At 35.5% G+C, this 25,680-nt stretch overlaps 1 protein-coding gene across 1 annotated transcript in view; it reads left to right on the forward strand.

Annotated features, from left to right (window-relative positions):
- Nucleotides 1-1,467: 1,467 nt before the first annotated feature.
- LOC104406169 (dachshund homolog 1) overlaps nucleotides 1,468-25,680 on the forward strand; it is a gene marked incomplete at its 5' end in the record, with an annotated part of 87,774 nt that continues 63,561 nt past the window's right edge. The window contains 4 exons of the mRNA XM_010015085.1: nucleotides 1,468-1,623; nucleotides 2,184-2,356; nucleotides 15,180-15,315; nucleotides 17,619-17,756. Coding sequence (XP_010013387.1) covers nucleotides 1,468-1,623; nucleotides 2,184-2,356; nucleotides 15,180-15,315; nucleotides 17,619-17,756 — 603 coding nt within the window. The remainder of the gene's footprint in view (nucleotides 1,624-2,183; nucleotides 2,357-15,179; nucleotides 15,316-17,618; nucleotides 17,757-25,680) is intronic.

A 25,680-nucleotide genomic window follows, 5' to 3' on the forward strand; every position in this document is an offset into this window, starting at 1 on the left:
AGGGAAAGAAAATCATGGCAATAATGGAGTATTTTTCATTATAAACTATGTTGTACAGCTTTTACAATCAGCCTTTTAATAGATCTAGAGAAATTAAATTGGAATTCTACCAACTTTTGTGCTTTTGTCATCCCATAAAAATGATGTTAAAAAATGTCAAGACTAATGTGGTACTCCTTTTTCTACTGAAGTAAGGAGGAGGTGGTATCGGTCCTGTTGTTTATCAGGCCCTGTTTTTTATTCAGTAATAGGATGTATGTAGAAAAACATTCAGAAATATGCATTTTGCTGTAAGCCCTAATGCCAGTGGAAATCGATTATAGGTTAAATAGGTCTTGACTGAGGTTACCCTGAAGTCCCTATGAAGAGAAATTCCCATAAAAATAGTAGAAACTTTCAAAGTCAGGAGGGTGAAATTGTGTTTTATATGAAAAAGGGAGCAGTCATCTATTGCTTATGGATATATTAATATTGCTGAGAATGCATGCATAGCTACATATTTATTAGTATATTCAAACATTGTTTATTGATTGAATATGGTAAATAAACTCTTACAGTGAGTGTATTGATTACTTTGTGTGTGTAAACATATATATACTCAATCTCAGCATTATACTTAGATACCCACTATGAATAAGTCAGATTGGAAGATTTTAAATTTTTCATTGTATATAAATGCACAGATTAGTAATGTTGTATGAATTTTTAGTATTGTATCCTTCTGTTTAATTCTGTGGGTATTTTTGATGAGGAGGTCTGCAATAGTGAAAAAGGGTTTTTTCTCAAATATATGAATTATTGCTCGTCTCAACACTTATTTGTCCATATTCTTCCTTGCTGTTAGGCCATGCCACTACCAGAAGACTGCAGGAATCAATTAGTAATCCCTTACATTTTAACAAATCATATAAAATAAAAACTGAATATACAAAACAGAATCATCAGCCGAGCACATAAGCATACATGTTGGTGCCCTCAATAAATTAAAATTTTAGTTACTTCCTATAATGTTTATTTATTCACAATTTCAAGAAGAAATATGACTGAAGTTTGAATTTTAATTGGCATAACAGGCAATATTCTTAAACATTTTTCAGGTAAAAATATTGCGTATTCCCTCATGTATAAAACAAATGCCATATATAGTTTTACTTGCTAAGATTTCCGAAAGTATATGTAAAGTATACAACAAGCAGAAACTTCATGTAAATGAGCACAACTATAATACTTTTAGGCTTGTCTTCTAACTCTTAACTTTAAAAAGTTATCCTACGTATCTTTTTTCAGAGGGCAGGGAAAAAAAACCAAAAGTCCTTCCCCCAAGCCACATACTAAAAGAAGAAAAAAAATATAATAAATAAATTGCCACTTGCAAAAAAGGTTAGATTGCTGACCTTGCTTCCAAATTCAGAAATTGAAAATTTGAAGTCCTCCTTCATCCAAATAATATATATTCATTCCCCACAGGCAGCAGTGATGGTTCTTGGGATAAAGAAAAACTTCAGTCTCCCCCCACCCAAGGATCACAGGCTTCTGTTAACCACCCCAGCTTGCCTGGACAGCATAATGTTCCAGTTAGCCATCCTCTCAACCCTCTTCAACAGAATCACCTTCTGCCAAATGGTACGGGTTGACATCTTTCAGCACTAACATCAGCAGTTTTCCTCTTCCTGTCTTTATTTTGTGTTCATATAAATAGGCTGTGAAAAATCAAAGATGTGGGGAATACTGGAATACTTCTTTTAAAGTATTAAACAGGGGAAGCGGAGACAATAAAGAACAAATACATATGCAATAAAATTGATACTTAAAATAACTGCTAACCTGTGCATCAGTGGCATAATAATGCTTTACTAAGGCACCTTGCAGCAGATATAAAAAAAAAACAACAAACCAAACAAAAATCCGGAAAATAAAAGGCCATTGCTTAGCAATGATATACATTACAGTGATACAAACAAACAAAGAGGTCTAATTGCCTATCCTTGTAGCTAGAAGCAGTCTACCATTGTTAGTGATTTATCCATGCATATTCTGGAAGAGAACTGACATACAGCTGCTTTGTCCTGCAACGTGAACCATCTTGTCAACCGTCACTTGAGTATTGTCCATCAGGACAAAAAAAGAGATGATGTTTTAAAAAAAACGTATAAACCTATTTCCTTTCTTTTTTTTCCCATCAGGATTGGAACTTCCTTTTATGATGATGCCCCACCCATTAATTCCCGTGAGCCTACCTCCAGCATCTGTCACGATGGCAATGAGCCAGATGAATCATCTTAGTACCATTGCCAACATGGCAGCAGCAGCACAAGTGCAGAGTCCTCCATCCAGAGTTGAAACATCTGTTATTAAGGTAACTACATAAAAAAACCATCCCAAACACACCTGCAAAATTCTAGCACACTTACAGCTGTTAAGTTTTATAAAGATGGGTAGTTGTCAAATGCTATAAGGTAAGTCATAAAGTCAGTCTATACGAGAAACCCAACTCTTGTGGCTCTGGGAACAGGCTGCTGGTGGCCAGTGTTATCTTCTCAGTTCTCCTTTCACTCTATACATCAGTATTAAAACAGTATTTAAGCTGAAGCATTTTCATACCAAACATATACATACTATGTATGTGTAAAATACATATATAGAGCTCTCTGGTTTCTTGTATTTCATAGGCTGTGGTCTAATGGCAGTGTTCCTCAAGATATCAAATTACTTCTTCTTAAATTAGAAGGGACTCTTTTTCCAACTTTTAAATCTAAGCATTTGAACTGAAATGCTGCATATTATCTCAAGAAGGCTGAGAGGCTTGATACTTTACCTCTGCAAAACCTAAATCACTAAATCCTAGAACAGAATGGAATGAAGTTGCACAGAACAGACCCAGTGGTCTATAGGTCAGAACTGTAGTATTGTAAAGATATCTCAAAAATATGTAACATCTGAAATTGTCTACCCATTTTAGGTTTTGTTTGCTAACTGTAACTAAATCAATCTGGTTAAAGAGGTATTTAGCAGAGGCACGGAATCTTCTGAATGGAGATGTTCCATTTTCATTTTAAAGGCATTTCCCCCTTACCACTGGATATTTATAATTTATAATGAGATACAGAAAGTACACAAACTTTTGTGCTTTTAGTTAACATTCATATGTTAGAAATAGACATGCAAAGGCAAGGTTATTGATATTTTAGGGCTACATTGGAAATCTGTCCATTAATGCAATTTCATTGACAAAAAATGGGTAAACTTAAAATCTCAGGGACCTTCAAATCAAAAGTTGCCAAGGTTTTGAAGTTCATCATATTTTAACCAGAGTGAAGAGGTCTGACTTTATTAAGACATTCAATATGCTTGTGCTCCTGTTCTCTTTAACCTAACAAGCTGTCCTGAGTTTAGCCCAGAATCATAAATAACCATTCAGTTAAAAGTCAAGAAATCTGTGATGCTGTTGACCTAAAAGAATATGGTCTGATGACCTAATTAAAATACCTGCACTTTCATATATAAGATCTTCTCTGGAGGCCTTCAGTGGCATCCCTTTCTCACCTTTGATGACATGAGGAACTAAGACATTGATTTGAGAACAATTCTTCCATTAGGTGCTATGTCAGCAAGACTGGATTCCACTCTAATGTCCATCTTGCCCATATCTTGGGAATACAAACATTCTGCTGCTTACTGATCGATTACATGGTGATTTGGACACCCTTTTTAATGGTGACCACTGACATTAAAAAGTTACCTAAACAAAGAAGATTGGGATGGAGCACATGCTAAATGACACCCAACAAGTATGAATTACTGTGGCAACAAAACTTTTTCTTCAGTGTTTTTTCTGCTGTTTTCCTTTCCTCATTTTCTGCGAGCTGTTTGATTTCATGTATGTGTACAAAATTTGACCTTCACAAGCATCAGTAGCCTTCTGTTTTTAAACTTTGACAAGCCGACTTTTAGCTTGTAAAGTTGATTTACAAGCTAGTTCTATCTATTAAAGTTGCCTAAGCTACTGTGGCCTACATTTAAATAAGTCTATGGGAGCGTACCCCAATGTGACCCCTGATCTTTGTCTCTGGTTACCAAAATCAGGTACAGCTGAAATACAGCATAGCTCCTAAGCTAAGTAAAACAGGCTTCCTTTTGTCAAAGGCAGGTCCTGGTATGTTTACAGATCTCACTCCATTATAAGACTTTTGCTAGATGCAGGAAGCACTTAACTGAGAAGTACTTCTGTCTCATAGAGTCAAACCTGTCTAGTATGCTTAAAAGTATTGGACTTTAAAAGGGAGATTCTGTCACTGTGTAACCGTGCATGTTATTTTAACCATAGGCAGTGCCATATCAGAAAACTTTACTTATCCAAGAGTTGCTTAACTTCTCAGCAAGTTCATCTAGTTGGAATGATAGTTTCATTATAATCTAGGTGAAGATTTTGAAAGTACCTAGAAATTTTGGGTTTCTGTTTGAAACAATTTGGCAGCACTTTGTAACTGGAAATTGCTATTTATTTTTTTTCCAAATCTTCCTTATTTAAGCATTTGTTTGTATTAGTAATATAATAATAAAACTGTTTATGTTTGCCATTTCTGAAAATTCAACTATCCTGTATTCATGCTAATTAAATCTTCATTATTGATGCCAAGTTTTGCACAACTCCTCGTATAACATCTTGTGCAAGTTATTTAACAAACCAGGTTTTGTGTTCCAGTCTGGTTTGCACATAACCATAAGTTAAAAAGATGTGGATTTACAGTGAAGTGTTTGTGAATGACCAAATTAATCTAAGTTCTATATAAGAAGGTGTGCTCACTCAAGGGTGAAATACACATTTTTTGAAGTTTGCATGATTAAGTTGGAATTTTGGGACATTTAAGGTAGAAGCTCATGGAGACACTACCTAAGTGCTTCTGTGACTTCAGTCAAGGCCTGTGGGATATTGCCCACAATACATTTGCACTGCAGATAAATACATAAACACAAGTGTCAATGTGTCATCCAAAACTCACTTCTAATTGTAATATCTTGCAGCACATAGATATTTCAATAATACTGTAAGCTAAGGAACTTACAGGACTTTCCTACTCTTTCCTTCAGCCCCTTTACAATGCAACACATGTCTAGATTTATGTGCTCCGTTTTGCCTGTGGTAGATTCGTATGGTCATGTGGATAGAGAGAGCACGGCCAAGTAATTATGCTCCTATTTTTTAATACTGAACAGGATTGAAGCATAAACCTCAGCAACATAAAAGCATGAGGTCATTGTTAAGGGAATTTTTGTCCCATGGGCATGGACATAATGTCACTGGCAATTTACCTGTTCATCTCTAGGTGTAGTCAGAGGCTGTGATCTTAGTGTCTCTTGAATTATGTACACTGAGTAGTTGAGTAGGAAACTCTAATCAGCATACATTTTGAACCTTGCACTGGCAATGTAAAGTTTATGAATAATAACTTGTATCACAATCAAAATAAATATCTTAGAATAGCTGTAAGTGAGAAGGTCAAACCTTTTTTCTTTATTTTTACAGGAATGGATAAATAGCGTGGTTGTTCTCTTTCACAAAACCATTTATTAGAATCAATTCTTCCTTTATTTTACTGCTCCATTTTTAGACTTTTTGGTTTTGTTTTCCTTATCTTCTGGCTCATTTTTTAAGCCTAATTTTACTGATACGTTTTACCTCAGTGATAATGTGTCCACAAGTTGATTTGAAAAGTTTGTGAATCACTCATGTTGGAGTTCATAGTGAAATGATAGTATAGATTTGAAATTAGAGTACAAGATCTTTATAAGTTTAAACTCTGCTTGAAAGTTAGAAGACCTCTGAGAAATATCTACTCTTAAAATTAAATCAATAGTAACCTTATCTAATTAAGTAATAAAACCCAAAATTAAGTCTTAGAAAATCTGAGTCTTCGTATTATAAATAGTCTGGACCATTGAATAGAATTGCCTTTCTGAACAGTGCCACAGTAGATGACTTGCTGACCTTTCCTTCCAATTCACTGAGTTCACAGCGCTGTTATCTTTAAACTTACAAAGCTTCAAATGCTTTTCTGTTACCAGGCAATATTTCATTTCTTCATGATTAGAAGTTGGAATAAAGCTGAGATCATGTACTAACCAAACATTTTATCCTGCTGTGTTCAGGAGATGAGACAAAGAAAAAATTACAAGGGAGGCCTTACAAAGGAACGCTTAGATTTGGCAATGAACTCTGAGCTCTAAAATCTTCAGAATTATATTTCAGAGGAGTGTTGTGCCCTTTCAAACATGACATGAACATTAGATGTCTTTCTGTAATAGAATGTTTAGATATATGAGTTGGATGAATAAGAGGAGAGCAACAACAAGCAGGGACAGCAGACTGTGACAGCAATGAATTGCAGTGACTGTGACAGCTGTGACCTGGGGATGCTTCAGACATGAGGTGGCTTTCATCACCTGCCCATGGTTTCAAAGGCTCATCTTGTTAGCGGTTTCACTACATCACTTTTTTCACACAGCACAAAGATATGTGAAAATATGAAGGACATACCTCATATTAATAACAACTTTTAAAGTTTAGAACAATGTGCCAGAATAAAAATTACACTTTATCCATACAATGTTACTAATACTTACAGAAAGAATTAAGAGTAAAGCAGAAGAAAACAATACCTCCAGCTGAAAAAATGGCCAGTAACACAATAGTTTTCGACTGTATATTAAATATGTGAGGCTAAATTTTGCTAATTCTCTAAATATATCACAGTGCTGGTTGCATTATACTTGTTTATAACTTTTTCTATGTGTGTATACATGTTCCTGTTATCTGACAGCAGAAATTTGAGCTTCGAAGAGAGAGTTCAAGCCCTGTGACCAAGGCTGCAGCCCACGGATAGTGTGAGGCTGGCAGTGGGCCCCTGGCACTCCCAGCCCAGGGCTTCGTGGAGTCAGGTTGCTTGGGAATGCAGCCCAAAGCAGGTGGTAAACTCCATCCAAGGATAAATACTGGCACAAGACTGAAATTAGCTATTAATTTATTTAACCAAGGTAGCTGCTGACAATTTTTTTTAAAATAACTCATTTTATAGGTATATTCTGACACAAATTTTTATTTAAACATTCATTCACTTTTTCATTTTTCATAGGCAGTGTGTGTTCCTATAATTTGTCATTCCTATAATTCACCTGTAATTTCACCTGTAATTGTTGCCAAAAGATCCAATTAATAGCCAGAGAGAATAAATATGACAATGCCATACAGAAACAACAGAGCAGACTACATTTCAATGTCTCATATCAGAATGTTGGTGAGCAAGTTCAGAGAGTCGACCTGAAAGGAAGCAGACTCAAAGAGGAAAATGAGCAAGTTGATTTCTTGGAGGGGGTGGGCAGCAAAGGGATTCCAGAAGTTTCAGCTTAAGTCTTCTGTAACTGCTGTGTGAGCAGCCTTATGTTTAGTGCAGACTTTTAAAACCAAAAGATACTGACCATCAAAAGATATTTCAGTGTAGAAGAGTTTACTGATAACTTACAGAAATGACAACTTTTGTTACAGGATTAGATAAAGTATTTTTCAAAATTGTCTGGCATTCAGTCCTGTAGGAAGCACCTTGAAAGTACAATTAGAAATCCTGGAAAGAAAACCCTTCTGCTTTGCTGCTATTACCAATGAAGCAGAATTTTCCTGTACTATAAACTTGAGAAAACTGCCAGGATTATCAGTATTTCAGATGTTACTGTAAAATGATTTGATGAGTGTCTTCATGCATTGAGTAAAATTACATCCTAAGCCTATGTTAAAGGACCATCACTGAATTTCAAAATACATAAGACTAACATTAAGAAATACCAGAATGCCTCTACAACCTTAATGTAACAGCATTCCATGCATATAGTACAGTGTAATTTTAATTTCACCATCACATATTGTATTTTCCTGCAGAACCGCTACCTTATTCAGTGAATGGTTAGTTATTCCGTATATATATATTATTTTTTTTTAAGTTAATGTCTGGCCCGGTTGTCTTTCTTTAACTTAATCTGATCTGAATCCTGTGTTGAATGCAAAAGTTTTCTGCGGACACTTCTGTGCCTTACAGGAATAGTATTATGTAAACAGTGGTGGAAACATATTTGCACCATTCTTATGAAGCTGGGTATGTTATATACATTTTACAGAAGGGAAATAAGAACAAAATTATTTCTATCCTAAATTACCAGAAATGCCCTTTTTAGATGCCTAACCTGAAAAATGCCTGACATTTCAGGTAACCTATTATTTCAAGAGACATTTGTTCATTCAGAACAGAAATTTTGACATTAGTTGAAAGTGTTTGTCTTGACTGCACAGAAAAATATATTATGCAAAAGTGCATGGAAAGGAAAGCTATTTTCATGTCCTCGTTGTCTGATACATAAAGTAAAGCTAAGTTTTCTTCTTCATATAAGGAGATATTTAATTTAATATAAAATATTTAAATAGTAAGAAGTCATTACAATAAGTATTCTAGAATAAAAATAAGACTGTCAGCTCCTAAAATATCTACTTTTACGTGTTGGGAAAGCAAATGTGAAAATTATGATACACGTAAAGTTTGAAGCATATTATAAAGCAAATTAATACTTCATTTTATTTTTATCAAGACAGCAGAAAATATGAATCTTAAAACTATTTATATGAACTTGAACATAGCAGAGAAAATCTGCAGGTTAGAATAACTTTCTATTTTTATAAAAATGTTAATATAAATATGTATATACACACTTCTTATTCTTCCTTTAGCATGAGAAGATCTTAGGCGAAAGTGTAGCTGAACTCCTTTATTATGGCTTAATCATAGAATCATAGAATAGTTAGGGCTGGAAAGGACCTTAAGATCATCTAGTTCCAACACCCCTGCCATGGGCAGGGACACCACGCACTAAACCAGGTCACCCAAGACTCCGTCTAATCTGGTCCACCTTATAAATTAGTAATATCTATATGATCAAAATTATGTATTTTAACTTTTAATACAGGTTTGGTTTTTGTTTTTTTAATGGGCTTAGAGGACTGTAACTGTGTATCTGGTAGGTTGTGATTTAGAATAATGTCTTCTTTTTAATAATATGGAATCCTAGTATTTGTTTTAACATGCATGTTTCTGAGGTGCAGTTTGAACCTAATAGCAGCCATATGCTCACATGAATTAATTTGTGTCATGTAAAATAGATATCTGAAGATAATACCTGACACAGAGAAAGTAATACAAATTTTTCTGTTTGGCAATTTGCATATTCACATGTATAAGAGTGAACTATAAATGTGGTGTAAGATTAATTTGATGCCAAATGGCCATGGGGCCACGTACGAGGGATGGGATTCATTTTGCTGTCTTCTAGGGTGCAATTCATTGGACGTATTTTAGATAGCTCCTTTAGAGTCAGGTGAGTTGTACGTTGGAAATGTAAATGTGTGGGTAAAAAATGAACATAGAGTGACTAGCTCAGATGTAGACTTTTTTAGTATGGATAGTGGCATGCATTCAGATGAATTCTTATTGTTTGGATGGATGTACAGTTTGGATTCACTTTGAGGGGTGAATTCCTAGTGGTGCTTCTTGAGCTTGAATGGTTGTTTTTCAAGTAAGACTAAATTTTCAAAAAAGGACACAAAAAGCAGGAAAGCACAGGAAAAGTCTGTCCAACTTGCCAATAAGAAATTACTAATTCAATTTGGAGAGGTTTTTTGCATGTCTATGTGTTTGCACGTTGCATGGGTGATTTTTTGTATACCTTGGAAGAGTATTTTGTTTGTTAGATGAAATACTCACTTAGAAGGCAAAATATAATTTATTAATTCAGTTGAAAGGATACATACAAAAAAAGAAGTAGGTCCAAAATAACTTGTAATTATTAGGACTAAACCTTAATTTGGAGTCTCATAGTCGTTTAGACTAAAGCTGAAAGAAAAATGAAACTGTAAAAGCAAAATATCCTCTTGGAGGGAATACAAAAGATACCCATGTAATTCATTTCTTTCACTCATTCAACTAATATAATGTCATTTAAATAAGTATGCCATTCTACAAGAAAGCCATTCCTGGAATACTTCTCACATAAGTTCAAAATAGGTCAGTAAGGAACTGAAGAGTAAGAAGTCTGTGTTTTCATCATTGTGAAAGACATTATTATAATTTTACTACAAAAAGGTTTGGAAGCCAGGTGTCTTCCCAGAAAGGTCGGAATAATATAAACCTCTTTCTGATGAAACACTTTTTACTTTTTTTTTTTCTAATTAATAGTGTATGAAACAGCATGTGTCATCTATCCTTTCCCCAGTATGAAGTTACCTGTACCATTGAAAAGTATGTTGCTGAAAATATGTTATTTTGTCCTCTGCTCTTCAATGACTTGAAGCACAAACGTTCTTGAAGGAGTTTGTTCAGGACTGGAGAGCATGAAGACAGCCAAATAGTTTTAAAGGCAGTATACCTCTACAGGTGTATTTAGTCGCATGTCTAGAGCTCAGTTCATGACTAAAATTAAAGGATGCCTAAGCCCGAGAGATGTGTCTTACAGAGAAACTAGAATAAAGGAGAAAGCTGAGACATGAAGGCTGTGCATGCAAAACCAGTTGTTGGAAGTATGCATAGTCCAGCTTTTTCAGAAAGATTCTGAGATGTTGTCTTTAAGTAACAGGAATGGCAAAGAATGAAGAATGTTTGTGGAAAAACTGAGGTGGTGAGAACCTAAGAGATATTACTGCCTTGTCTGTCTTCTTAGGAACAGAAGGATTAATCCTACACATATTATCTGAAACGTCTTCTTTTCAATAGTGATACAAGGACCAACAGCTGAACTCCATCAACTATATGTTTTCGTATATTTTTAAGGAAGACTTTTGGTAATGCACTTTTCAAACAATGAAAGTATTTTGCTGAAGCAGAAAGAAAAGAGTCAAAAAAAGCCCCAACCTAATATTGGATAACTATTTTTGTGACCTGGTAAGAAGAAAATGGCATATATAATACAGGGAAGAAAATACGAGCTTCTGGATACTATTACTAATATATTAAAATAAATCTTAGTAGGAAGTTACTTAAAAGGAACTTTTGGAATGAGATCTTACAGTACGGTTTTTGAATCTCTGCAAAGAGCTGTTTGAGAGATGTAGAAATACATACTTCCATTTTACTTGGAGAGGCTGAGACAGTGTTATGTTGTGAATGATACCAGATACTCTCGAACTAAATTGGAGTGATTGCTAATTCAGGAGACAACTTCACTCTCATAAGTTAAAATCTCTAACAGTTAAAGTCTTTTACTTGTTCTTTGCAAAATAGTACTAATAAAAAATGCCCAGTGTCAAGGAAAAAATCCGGTTATTTATGAAATGGACTTGATATTGAAGGTGTGTAACGTAATGTCAGTGAAGTAAGAGTATGGGAAAGGGCACTGCAGCTCATTAGAGTGAGAGTTTCATATATGGTAGGAGCATTTTTTGGAGGAGTTAAATGTCAGATTCTTAAATGCGTAGGATTCATGGTTTGATTCTGGTTGTAAAGAGCACCAAGATAAGGAGTGCATTAAATTTGGCGCTTAAGAGTGTGTTGTCCATTGCTTAATAAAGCCTCCAGTTATGATTCCTCATTGAGAGTCTTACCAATTTTGAAAAGTTGGTCAACCATATGTTAAATGGCTAAAATGGTTCATATTACTTTTTACTTGCGAGTACTTGTAGAAACAAATAGGAAAGCAAAAAATTGAGAAAAATGCTAGCTAATGAGGATTCAGAGCCTTGGGCGACATAGTTTAGTGTGTGGTGTCCGTGCTCATGGCAGGGAGGTTGGAAGTAGATGATCTTAAGGTCCTTTCCAACCCTAACTATTCTATGATTCTATGATTATGTTTTGCAAGCAATAAATAATTCTGTATTTCTTGTTTTCTATTAAATATTGGCAATAGAGTTTTGGGAGCTATTCAGCTCATCAACCAGGAAGTGCAGGGATATTGTTTTTGGCACCCTGCTGTCTCTCCAGAAGGCAGCAGATCTTTTATAAGGTCTTGTCTGTCAACTTGGTATGGACATCTCCAATCCCTTCAGTGGCTCAGATGGCTCAAATGTGACCACCTGAATTGAGCGGTAGGTATCTGGTTTTGGAGGAGGCTTCATTGACTTTATTATCTCAGTTGACTGAAATGGGAGACAGCTTACCTTCAAGATGGGCTCCCTCATGTAGCATCCCAGGTACAGGTGTACCTGAAATTTCATCTGTAGCTCATGTCTCAAAACTACATTTAGATGCTGACATTCATATGTGTTGATTTCAAACTGAACCCTGCACAGTTTTCTCCTCATGCTTAATTTTAGCGAAATCACTCAGATTTTATCTATTTCTCTCTCTCTCTTTACTTATGTGTTGGGAGATAATGAGCCTACAGTACAAGTTAGAACAATGAGACTACAGTACAAGCCAACAGCAGATTCTCTAGAGGTATCTTTAATTAAGTGGAATTAAGTTTGTCCTGGAAGTAGACAAGTGTTAGGAAAAATACTGGACAGTGGACAGTATCCTAGGTGATAACTGTTGTCAGCATTATAATGCAGTAAATTCTGTTTCTTTGCTACATCATCTAGACTTACCTGTATAAAAATGGCATTTTGCAGAAGTCACAAAATAGCTCTTACCATCTGACGTCTTTATTGATCATAATTTTGCACATTTCCTTTTTTGAAAATTTTGAAATGAAGTCTAAATGTGATGGTAATATTTTACCACAGACAAAATCCATCTTTTCTACACAAAATCTCTAGGAAGAAAGGCAGCTTATATTGATATTCTAGTTCCATTAGTTTATCATGATGACTTTTCAGAGCTACAGAGTATTTCAATTAATTTTTAATAGCATTTCCATTTATTATTGCATTTAGTTTTGATAAAGACAAAAAATTGCTATAGACTATAGTATTGATTGTGGAGTTACGAAGCAAGGATATAAAAAAATGAGTTAAACTGGTAAATTAATTTATTCTAAATTCCTGCTTAGTTCAGTCCCATGTTTTGTTAGGGTTAAAGGGTATTTTACAAATGAATTGATAAAGCCGATATGTAGAGTTTTCTCATAGAGTTTGTCTGCTATGTCATGTTATATATGAAAAAAACCTCATTATTTATTTTTTTTGTGCAGTAATTATATTTTGTTGTCTTATGCATTTGTTTTCCTCTCTCCATCTCATAATATGTGCTGTAAAAGCACACATAAATAAATAGGATAAACAAATTAAGCTGTTTAAATAAATTAATTTACTCTGCAGCTCTCTATTCACATCTTATGCACTCACTGGATTTCATTTTAATGAAACCCTTCTAAGAACAATACATTTTGTGCCAAACAGTGAAATTATGTATTAAATGAATGATTAAATATGCCATGTTCCAATTTATACCAAATCTGTACACTGTGCATGCTTAAATCCTCCTAAATCTAAAGAAATAAATCTTCTACATTCTGAAAATATCTGCATTATAATCCTCCTCTTGAATACCCAGTTCATGGACATATAAATACAATTGAAGTCATAATAAGCCTAGAGCTATGATGCAGTTAAACTATACTCATCAATGTTTTTGACTTAAAAACCCTGAGACTATTAGAGTGGTATCCACTTGAATGTCTTGAAACATTGCTCTGAAAGGTCTTCTCCCACTCCGTCAATAGGCCCGCAGTATCCACTCGCAATCAGAATTTCAAGTTTAGCAAATATTTATTATGAAGCTTACCTGGAACAAATTTATTGATCACTATAGACGGTCATATTGGTAAGTTTCATAGAATGCATTCAGAGAAATAAATATTCGTCTAGCTACTGTGCATGAAAAATAATGACTGCTGCAAAAGCAATTGGCTGTGTGAGGAATGTGATGCTCTTCTCAGGAAAACTTTTAGGCATTTGCAGCACCAAGGTTTCATATGTGTTATTGAACATATACGATTATGTATGAACACATACTTTCAGTATGATTTCATTACTGAAAGCTTTTAGTGAGTTGAGTGTATACAAGTTGTTGGCTTGTTTGTTGATTTTGGTTTGGGCTGGTTGGGTATTTTTTTCACTAGGAGTCAGTATTTCAATTATAAAAAAAAACCCAACAAAACATTTTCAGTCCCTCCAATAGATTTCCATCATAAGCGTTTATTTTTATCACTCTTCGACCAAACCGACCTAACTCACACATTTTAGCACTGTCATGGAGCCTTGGGAGCTATGAGCAAGAAAAAGGAAGCTGCAGAGAAAGACAGAGAATTTTATAGAAAGGACTGTTCTGCACTCAGCTCCCTTTGTTTATTGTTTCTGTCAAAGAAAGATCAGTGTAAATGTCAGATATTTCTATCTGCTACATACTGATGGTCCTCACATAACAGAAATGGACTTCAAACCATCACAGTCCTCATGCTCTAACTGTCAGAATCAAGGAGCATCTTGAAGTGCATCATAGCTCCTCCTGGCTACCATGCCAGGCATTCCCCTGGGGAGAAAACCATGAATGGGTGTTTATTCCCTATTTTGAAATAGTGATATGGCCAGTGATATGGCCACACTCTTACAAAAAGTGTGGTTCATTTCAGGTTTGCTTTTCATGGTATAAGCTGGTATTTGAACTTCCATCAGTTACTGGTATAGGTTCAGTAGGGAGATCATATTTTCTTTATGATCCATAGCAGTTCCATAAGATATAGTTGCTCAAGAAGTCCCTTTGAAATTAAAATGTGGAGTAAAATTCAGCATAAACTGTAACAGTCACAACAGTGTCTGGTCTTTATTTATTTACAAAAATAAAGCTGAAGTCTATAAGCCAAAATGTATATTCCAATTCAACAGCATGCTGATAGAAGGCGGGGGGGAGGGGGGGTGCGGGGAGGGAGAGAAAAAAAGGGCCAAAACAAACCCCTTATTTTTATAAGTAGTCCAGAAATCAGTTTAAAAGCCTGACAGGATGAGCAGTGCTCACACTGCATACTAAAACGTAAGGTCTAGCATCCTAAAATCGCAGAGTTGCCTTTGAGAATACACTGCAAATCCTGGACATCTCACAGAGGAAAGAATAGGTTGTCATTTAGAAGGGAGATATATTTTAGGGAAGTGGAAACAGAGTTTTATTTTAACATGCCTTTTTTTTTTTCTTTCTGTAATTATTTTTTGTGGGATCTAGGAACGTGTTCCAGATAGCCCTTCTCCTGCTCCTTCTCTTGAAGAAGGCCGAAGACCTGGCAGCCATCCTTCCTCTCATCGAAGCAGCAGTGTGTCCAGCTCTCCTGCACGGACTGAGAGCTCTTCAGACAGAATCCGTAGGTCACATTCTTCTCCTTGTCACCACTTCAAATTTGATTAGGTGCAGCTGGTTTTTCTAATCAAAATGCCCTCGTCTTAAATAGATCTCAAATGTATAATGTTCAGAAGTTCAGCTGCAATAACTATCTCCCAACATCATGTTCCCCAGTTTACAGTATCATAATATCTGATGCTACATTAACGGGTACTGGTATAAACTGCCATCGTGTCATATTAAACATAAAGATATGAGCTATGATATACAGAATTGCAGCTGAGAAGCAATTTGCTAGATTAGTTTTAGAACTGAACATATAGTGTAAACATACTTTAAAGAAATTGAGTTTTATTTAATCTGGTTACTGTGGTTTGATTTCTAAATTGAATCTGACTTCATAGCAACATTTTACATGGTAGAATTGCTTAGCAAAGAGAAGAATTAGGTTAAATCAATTAAAAAATGTGTGTGCTTCATGATTTTTTTTAATATAAAAATTTGGAATGGCGAGAAATCTGATAACAGAGAGAATTGTCACCTCATAGCTCACAAGGGATGGAGTGAAATTAAACCATAGTGTCTCAGAATGATACCATTTTTATCAAGGCTCCAAGTACAGGATGTAAATTACATGGCAAAGGCCCTGAGTTCTATGATACTGCAGTGCAAGAGCTTGGAAATCAAGGTTGTATACACATTTTATGGATATTTATGTAATTCATATTGCACTTGTCTGTTCCTTTTACTATTGCTCCAATGCAGGTTTTTGTGCTTTCAGGGCATCTTCCCACAGTGGAATTTGCTAGTAGGTGTAACTAGAGGATTTGGCATGCAGATAGAAGGCCATGAAAAACCCATATGAAATACATAGTCATGTTGATTAGAAAGCAGTACATGCGTCTTTTAGACTGCTCCTTTTCAGGCTCTCCACAGACTTGGGAAGCTGACTCTTCATTGACCTTCTGATGAAAGATCTTTCATTACTATGTGATGAAAAATGACTTACCAAAGAAAAGAAATGAGGCCTGACCATGACAAGCTGAAAATTCTGTTTTCTTATCACTTCGACAATTCATATTGCAGATTAAACTGGCATCCCATATATTGTGACCTAACTATTTCCCCAGGCTTGACCCATGAGCCTTTTGTTATATTTTCTCTCTCTCTTGGGGAGGGAAGCAACAGAGTGGCTTTGGTGGGTACCTGACATCCAGCCAGGGTCAACCGACCACAGAATTCTTAAGCAAAGTTCTGGAAAAAAATATTATAAACCTGGATTTGTAGTTTAGGGGTTTTTTTAATTTTTGATCATATTAAAAAAAAAAACCAACAAAAAATCAAAAAATAAAAAAACCCCAACACCAAACATTGAAGACTTTTTCCATTGTTCTGTTAAATAATTAAATAAGTTAAATAGAGAGATACTGCTTTTCCTAATGTATGACACTTTAACAAATTCAGCTTACTCTGCTTACTTACCAACAGAGAGGAGTCAGACCTTTGCAGGTTGTTTATTCCAATGTGAACATAACAGAGTTCCTTAAATACTGGGTCATTTCAGTAACTTACTTATTTATAAAACAGCTCTTTCTCTCTCTTATCTGATGGTTAACATCACACCTTAAGTACATCGTTTGTGGTGCCAGCAAGAGTAAAATGTAGGCTACAGAAATAAGGGTTGCATATAAAGAAATGCTTTACTAAAAGTAGCATAAATCTCTTGCAAATACAGTTTTTCAGGATAAAAGCATAGGGATATAAACCACCTTATATGGATTTCTGAGTTGTGTTTGAGAGTCATGAAGGTCTGCTTGAGAACTGTTGGAAAGAACTTGTCATGCTTTTTGATGAGCGAATAAGCAATCCTACTGTTGCACTGTATATTTTGAAAAACAGTGTTTATCACCTGGAAGGCCACAATGCTTTATCTGGGGAAGTTAGGAACTGCATACTGGGAATACTGATATATGACATTTTTTTTACACCTAACTAACTAAAAAAAGTAAATAACTCACATAGAACCTTTTGTTGTTTCAAGCTTGCTTCATTTTGCATTTCAGTTCTTGTTAAATAAACAAGAAGATACTTTTAAGTATCCAACTTTGTCCAAAGATACTGAACTCTTCTTTTTAAAGTTAACTGCTTTAAACAAGAAGTAACAGGAAGAAACTCTCTTGCTTTGTGGATACTGATAGCACAAATTAAGTAACTTTGTGATTGTTAGAATTCTTGTATAATTAAGAGGAAAACTATATAAAATAAGTAGAAAAGTGTATTGTTAATATAACGGCTGATTTTCTTTCTGCCTGCATTTGTGTCTAGCATCTGTCCATCAGAACGGGCTATCTATGAACCAAATGCTGATGGGTTTGTCACCTAATGTCCTGCCTGGACCTAAGGAGGGTGATCTGGCTGGTCATGACGTGGGACATGAGACAAAAAGAATACACATTGAGAAAGGTAATACGAGTATCATTATTCTGCTGTTTCAGTGTAAAACAAGTATTGTCTCAACAGCTATATAGTATTATAATTGTGATTTTTATTTTTTTAAATTGGGATCTTTTGCTTGTTTGCTTGTTTGCTTTTTGTTTCACAGATTAAATTATAACAGGATGATAGCTTCCTTGATTCTTCTGCTTTGTAGTCCTTGAGATTAATGAACAATATTTAAATGAGGAGGATTTTCATAAATATTACAAAGAAGGATGAGTGAAAAAGTTTTACCTTACTGCTGTGTTGCCGACCCTTCTACAATACTGTTTAGGTTTTAAGTTTCTGTCTCTATCCAGTTGACTTTAATGACCTACTTCCCAAAGGGACTGAGCACCGTGAAAATTAGTCCATGTGTGCAAAAAGGAAAAAGGCTAATACCAAGCCATTAAATTAGGCAATTGCATAAAATGAGGCTGGTACACATTATATAATGGGATTTAAATTTAATTGAGTATATGACCAAAGTGTTTGATCTAGGTGAATAGTCCACATGCACTTATGCTGATTATGACACCATTTCATCTCTGTTGGTATTCAAATTTAAGTTTCTGTTCAGGATTGTTACAGGGGATTTTGGAGGGGCAGTGCTGGAATTTTAAAAAGTACATTTGATGTTATATTTACTTAGTATACGTGAATTACAGACTAAAATATGTTTTGGTTAAAGAGAGTTTTGGTTAAAGAGAAGTCCATTGAAAAAATATTCTTTGGGCTTATCAGAAAAATCAATTCTTTAAGCACAGTGGGAATAAAAATAAAAGGTATAATAAGTAGGCATAGATACAGAGCTGGTGAAACTGCTGCAGTAATGAAGATTTCAGAAAAAAAGCATTTTGGGACATGTTTTTATGGCTATGATACCTTCTCTGCCTTGTGTTTGAACATTGAGATATGAAAAAGAATTAAAATCTAGACAATTCCATTCTGGACAGGTGGCATTTTTAATAGGATTACTAGAAAAATTAATGGAAACAACATTTCTTTTATATAAACCATTTAGTTTGGTTCATTGCACACACAACTTATACTTACGCCCTCACTCAGCCCCTGCAAATTGTATCCCTGCTGTGAAGTATGATGTGATCAAATAGACTTGTTTTGAATTTCCATAAATGATTTTATTTCAGCCTTTGAAGTTATTAATTTAAGTGTAATCAGACTGGTAAAGCCTGCAAAGAGGAGTACATTTTAAGAATTGCTTCTATTTTTGCATGTCATTCAATTTTTTTAAAGGGTTTATTTCTGATGGTACCCCAAATGTATTGTCCAATTTGTTGCCAGTTCACGTTTTTGAAAGATCTGTTCTCAGTAAAACGGCTAAGAATTCTCTTTTTTCTTCAGTCCTTGTTTAGGTCAAACCTTCTATTTTTCGTTCTTTTTTCCCCCTTGTGTTCTAGCCTACTGAATTAATGGAAAATATTCATGGGCTATCTAGATTGATAGGGTATACTAAATTAAAAATTGTTTCCTGTCATGACTACATTTATCATGTCTCTCATACCAATCTTGTAACTTTAGTATTGATCTAATCTGTATTAAAACAAGTGATCTAACTTATCGACAGTTGTGGAAATAGTAATTATGTACTTCTGTCACTGTGAGCTTGCAATAAGATTTCCCAACTCTTGCTTACCACTGCAAATCATTCATAATGAAACCATATTTAAAAATGCAAACATATATAGGAGTTGGTACTCTAGTTGTTGAAACACAATGACCTTCATCATCTGATTCAGAAGAAAGAGAGGAAAACAGAAGTTCTAATTCAGTATCATGAAGCATTTAAACGTTATTGTTTTTTCTTCTAAGCCACTTTTGTTGCTAGAAATCTATTAGCTGCAACTAAATGGCTTTTAACTGAACCTGGGAGATCCTGCCTGGTAAAGAAGGCCCTGTGTTTTCTCTTCTTGTCTCCTCTTCCATTAAAAAACTGAAAAGGCAAAAAATCTCTCAACTAATCTGAAATCAGGGAACAATTTCTTTACAGCCAAAGGAGAATTTAAAGAAGGAATGAAGTTATATCAGAGGCAACTGATCAACATACTAAATTTTGAAAAGACTTAACATATGTCAGAGGGGTGAATCATTTTTCTGACCTGATGTATGAGTTGGAAACAGGAGAGAAAATAACATTTTACTGTTATAAACGTAAACCAAAGGAGCTAATTTATCCAGTCCATGCAACATAATGTAATATATTTAGAAACAGTTTGTTGGCACTTACAAACTGAATAACAGTTTGAGGGCATTCAGGCTTTCAAATATCACATGCATTTCTATTCAAAATTCAGTCAGAATTATTATTAGTGGCAAAGAGGAGTTCAAGCTACCAGTAATCTCTTGTGTAGTTTTGTTTGTTTTTTTAAATTTGCCTTCAGACTGTCTTCAAAATCTGGTCTCAGGTTCTGGTGTGTGCAGTCTTGAGTGACCTCACCTTCCATTTCAGGTTGTCATTCTCCCACCAAGAATCACATTAGGTTTTATGGATCTCATTCACTGTCTATTAAAACTGGAAAGTTTGTCTCAGGTATTGGGTCAATATTTGTTGCAGGAAACCAGGAAGAGTTTCTGTTATTAAAGACCATGTTTAACCCGTAGGTGTTGGGAACATTTTCTAACTGCTGACTTCAGGTGTGCATCTTGGCCATGTTCTAGCTTCATGATGGGGCAAGACCAAATGTACGCATCTGAAATTCCACCCACTCCCTGGGTTCCATGAGAAGAAAACTTATATTTGCTAAGGGTTATGCTGTGGTCCAGCCAGGTTCCTAATCTGGACTAGGGAGGACTACAGGAAACACTGCAGAGCACTTCTGTCCCGTAGTTCATGCATAACTTAAAATGTCATTGCCTGTGTGACCAAAGAAATCAATTAGCCTAAATTTCCAGGATTTTTTCCTTGTTAAAGGGTAGCAGATTTTCCAGTTTTACTGAAACGAGGCTGTAGAACTGCAAATGATCCTGGGAAGAACAAAGTAAGTTCAAGTACATGGTATTAGTTAAGTACTTGACAGCCATCATCAAAGCCAAGTATCTAATTTTGTAACCTGTAATTATAGACTATTTGATGATGCACATTTAGTTTTATTAGGTTAGATTTCACAAGAAGGATGTTTGTGAAGTGCAGAAGTCATATTAGAAAAGATCCATTCATTTTTTTTTTAATGTTAAAATTAAGGCTCTGAGTCTTTTCAGGTGAAGTAAAGTTTCTATGACTCCAAGAGTTTGCTTTAAATAGTCCCTCATTTTTGGTGAGGTATATTTTATAACTTATCATGCTCAGCTGTTATCTGAGGTCCTGCAGATCTCCCAGCCTGTGCAAGAAGTGTGGTAGTGATGGGTTTATGCGGCTAAACACTCATTCAGCTTTTCAGTGATGCTGTCTGTTAAATCTGGAAATAGCACAGAATAGAGGAACTAGCAGAGAACCTAAAGACTAGACTGCTGAATCCTCATCCTCTATTTGCTCATTGATCTGAAGTGCTTAAAAAAAAAAGAGTTTAAAGTAATCAATGACTTAAACACACACCCCTAATTCCTTGTATGCAGAACAAAGAACTGAACCTGTAGCACATTTTTCTGGGCAGTATCCTTAATCACTGTCCTTTGTGCAAAAGAGGGAAGCATATTTTACCATTGTACTTTTGCCTTTATGACCCAGACTCTGGTCATGTGGGGGTTGCAAAGTGGAATTTATAGCATAGTCCTATTGCCAGAGTTTCTCTGTCTCCTAGCTCCTGGAAGCTGCACACGATTTTCTGTTGCCTTTAGACAGATCATAGTCCTACTTTTTGACTTCATTAGATCCCAGTTTGCTGTACCTGATTTGGGTAACTGGTGCCTGTCTAGCATCCCTACCCTAAACACTGTAGGAATGTAAGACCCAGTCCACTTCACCCCAAGATTCCCTTCGGGGGACGACAAACACCTAAAAGTTAGTAGCTTTAGCACCAAATTTAGATGCTTAAGTGTTTTATTGGATCTGGCCCTAGGGCATCAGATTAGAATTTTCTGTCTGCATCAATTTATATTTTTTTTGATTGACACCAACAGCAAATGAAGCCTGAATGTCATGCTTACATTTTAAATTGAATATGTTATTTGAGGTGTTATGGGAAGGACACTCTCTTGTTGAAGATATGCATGCTGTTTTCTACAACAAAATATAAAATATTCACCATGGTCTCAAAGGAAGCTGAACTATTTATTTCAGAAGAGTTTTTAAACTATAATATTAATGGAAATTTCTTATGTTATTTTCAGACAGTCAACAGTAACTGCTTCTTGACTACTATGATAGCAGCAATTAAGGTATAACTTTATCAAATCCACATGTTAAAGAGTCCCAGTTTTTCTCTCTGTTTTTATTTTATGTTCCCCTGTAGAGACATGAGCAATCTGAGAACTCCGTCTAATATCTTATAAAATAGAATATTAAAATTCAGAAATATCCTTAGTGCAAAATGGAAAATAATTTAAATATTCCAAAATTAGAATTGTGTTTTCCTGCTAGCAGTCATGCATCAAGTTGGGAACTAATAATAATATGTCATCCTATATAGTTAGATATTCATTGTGTATTATGAGCAGTAAATTCTTTCATAATATATAGATAGTGTAAATGTATATCAAGCATGCTGATTCACCTTAGAATCATAGAATCATAGAATGGTTAGGGTTTTTAAAGGCCCTTAAGGTTATCTAGTTCGGGCCCCCCTGCCATGAAGGGCAGGGATGCCTCACACTAGACCATGTCGCCCAAGGCTCTGTCCAACCTGCCCTTGAACACTGCCAGTGATGGAACTTTTACCACTTCTTTGGACAACCTGTTCCAGTGCCTCACCATCCTCACAGTAAAAAACTTCTTCCTTATATCTAACCTGAACTTCCCCGGTTGAAGTTTAAACCCATTCCCCCTTGTCATGTCGCTACAGTCCCTGATGAAGAGTCTCTCTCTGGCACCCTTGTAGGCCCCCTTCAGATATTGGAAGGCTGCTGTGAGATCTCCACGCAGCCTTCTCTTCTCCAAGCTCCAACTTTCTCATCCTGTCTTCATATGCGAGGTGCTCCAGCCCTCTTATCATCCTCGTGGCCCTGCTCTAGATTTACTGCAACAGTTCCATGTCCCTCTTATGTTGAGGACACCAGAACTGCACACAGTACTCCGATTGGGAGTCTTCTGAGAGCAGAGTAGAGGGGCAGGATCACCTCCTTCAACCTACTGGTCACACTTCTTTTGATGCAGCTCAGTAAACAGTTGGCTTTCTGGACTTCAAGTACATACTTCCAGCTGATGTTCAGTTACTCATTTGGTCACACTCCTTTTGATGCAGCCCAGTAAATAGGCTGCAAGTGCACACTGCTGGCACATGTTCAGTTTCAGTTTCATGTTCAGTTTTACCTTAATAAATATAGAAGCACATGTGAGTACATTTTATAAATATGAACAAATCAAAGGAATGTTTAGCATGGATGAGCTGTCCTTTAGGAAAGTCAATGAAGAAATGATCCAGAACTTTGCTTAAATTCTGTTTCTAGTCTGATTTCAATGAGTCCTCTGAGAAAGTGCTTTTTTAAAGACATTTGTTACCACTTGATGTACAGAGGAATTTTTGTGCACAGTTCTACTGTCCAGCTGCTTGTGTAAACATACTTTTATCTGTTCGTTTTCATTTTTGTATGCATATATACGCGAAGAGATTGTTACAGTTGGTAATTCTTCAAGATACTGAGTTCAGGCTATGAATTCATGTGAAAGAGGTCTTGATTTGAGCTTTAAATACTTCTTAAACCCTAAACAGATAGGAGTCAAATTTCTAACCTATGACAGATAACGTAAAGAGCCAGTAAATGAAAGGTTTGGCAAAGCTGGTATCACCAAAATAACCTTTTGACACTCTGGTTGTTGGCATGTCTTTTCACTCAGTCCAAGAAGCTCAAAAATGCTTAAAGTACATTAAAAGCTATTACAGGTAATGGACTACAAAGGTGAAAAATGAAATTGCAAGGTTTTTTCTTAATGGGTTATTTACTAAGAAGCCATAAGACATCTGTTTCTGTTGAGTAGAAAATACAGAAGTCTTTAGTATTATTGAAAAAGATGTGAATAGTATGTGTATGCAGGAAGGAGTGCAAAGGCAGTACAACCTTCTAAATATTTTTCTTTTTTTTTAACTTTTTTTAATTTTATTTTATTTTTTTAGCAGAGTATTAGATATTCCTAGAGACTTTCACTAAGCCATCCTCCAGTGGGGTACTTCTGCAGGTTTTTTTGCTACTGAGGACCTTCATTGTACTAGGGTAGTAGTAGCAGTTTTGACACAATTTTTGAATGTTTTGAATGCTGTACAGTTTTCACTAGACAGATACATGCATATCAGCTCCAACACATCCTAGGTGAACTGGACTCATTGCAACCTAATTGTATATATGCATACTGGCTGTTCTATACTTAAAGTGACTTAAATGCATGGACATATCTGACTGAATAGGCTCAAATGAGTTACATGTGCACAAAAGATCTGATTTATTCACAATCTATTGTGCTGGCTCATCTTCAGTTTCTCATTGAGCAGCACCCCCAAGTCCTCTGCAGGGCTGCTCTGAATCACTTCTCTGCCCAACCTGTGGCTGTGCCTGGGATTGCCCTGACCCAGGTGTAGGACCTTACCTTTTGCACTGTTGAACTTCATGAGGTTGGCATTATCCCACCTCTTCAGCATGTCAAGGTCCCTCTGGATGGCATCTCTTCCCTCCAGTGTATCAACCAAACCACATAGTTTAGTGTTATTGGTAAACTTGCTGAAGGCGCACTGCATTCCACTGTCCATATCACTGACAAAGATGTTGAAGAGGATCAGTCCCAACACCAACCCCTGAGGGACACCACTAGTTACAGTCTTTGATGGTCTTTACATGGGATGGAGAAAGCTAAACCCTATTTGAAATAGTTTGTGTGCTCAGTTTAATTTTTATTTTAATGAATTGTTAAACAGAAGATGTAATTGATTAGGTATGAAAAGGTGGTTTTTTGTTGTGGTTTTTTTTTTTTTTTAATCAGGCTACCACATTATGGTTTTTAAATCATTAGTTCCCTTTGGTTTTGCTGCTAGGAAAGATATGTTACAGGGAGTGAAGTTAATGGAGTTGTGACTGTTCCCACTAAGAGGGGATATATCCCATAGCACCATTACCAGCCAAATACAATTCTGCTTCTCTATAGCAGTTATTTTTAAGGTTTCCATTTTGCTAGTTAAAAAACACGTTGGCAGGAGAAGGAAAAAAAAAAAGTGATGTGTCTAGATGCGCTAGAATTGAATTCCTAAGACATTAAGAAACACAAAATTATTTTGTGAATTTAAAGGGGATATACAGTCATACATATTCTTCCTGAAAATGAGGAGTCTTTGACTTTAATGGAGGAAAACATTTATCTCCCTAGGCATTATTTCTACCCCTTCATACTTACGGTTACTGTTACAGAAAAGAGAGCTCACAGCAAAATTTTAAGAATTTTAAGACTCAAGTCTTCCACTCAAGTCTACCTGAAGGAACTATTCCAAAAGTCCTAATAACCTGCTGTGCTATTAGTTTCATGTAAGTTATTCAAATGCAAAATACCTCAAAAAATCAGTTTTGAAAAGCCTTAACTGAGAATTGCAACCTAGACATAGTATTTCCTTGCAAGCAGTATGGGTAGTTTATATATAATTACTAACTTTTTTTCCTCCTTTTTTAAAAAAAGTTAACTTCATGCAACTTCATTTTTTGCTACATTATGTCCACATAATCTTTTCCAGATTTTTGTTCTGAGAAATAACATGGTTATTACAGATTCTGCTATCATTGTATGGAATGCATGGTCACATTGAATTCTCAGAGATACTTC

Source organism: Nestor notabilis, unplaced genomic scaffold, assembly GCF_000696875.1.
Source record: "Nestor notabilis isolate BGI_N333 unplaced genomic scaffold, ASM69687v1 scaffold5505, whole genome shotgun sequence".
Classification (NCBI taxonomy): domain Eukaryota; kingdom Metazoa; phylum Chordata; class Aves; order Psittaciformes; family Psittacidae; genus Nestor; species Nestor notabilis.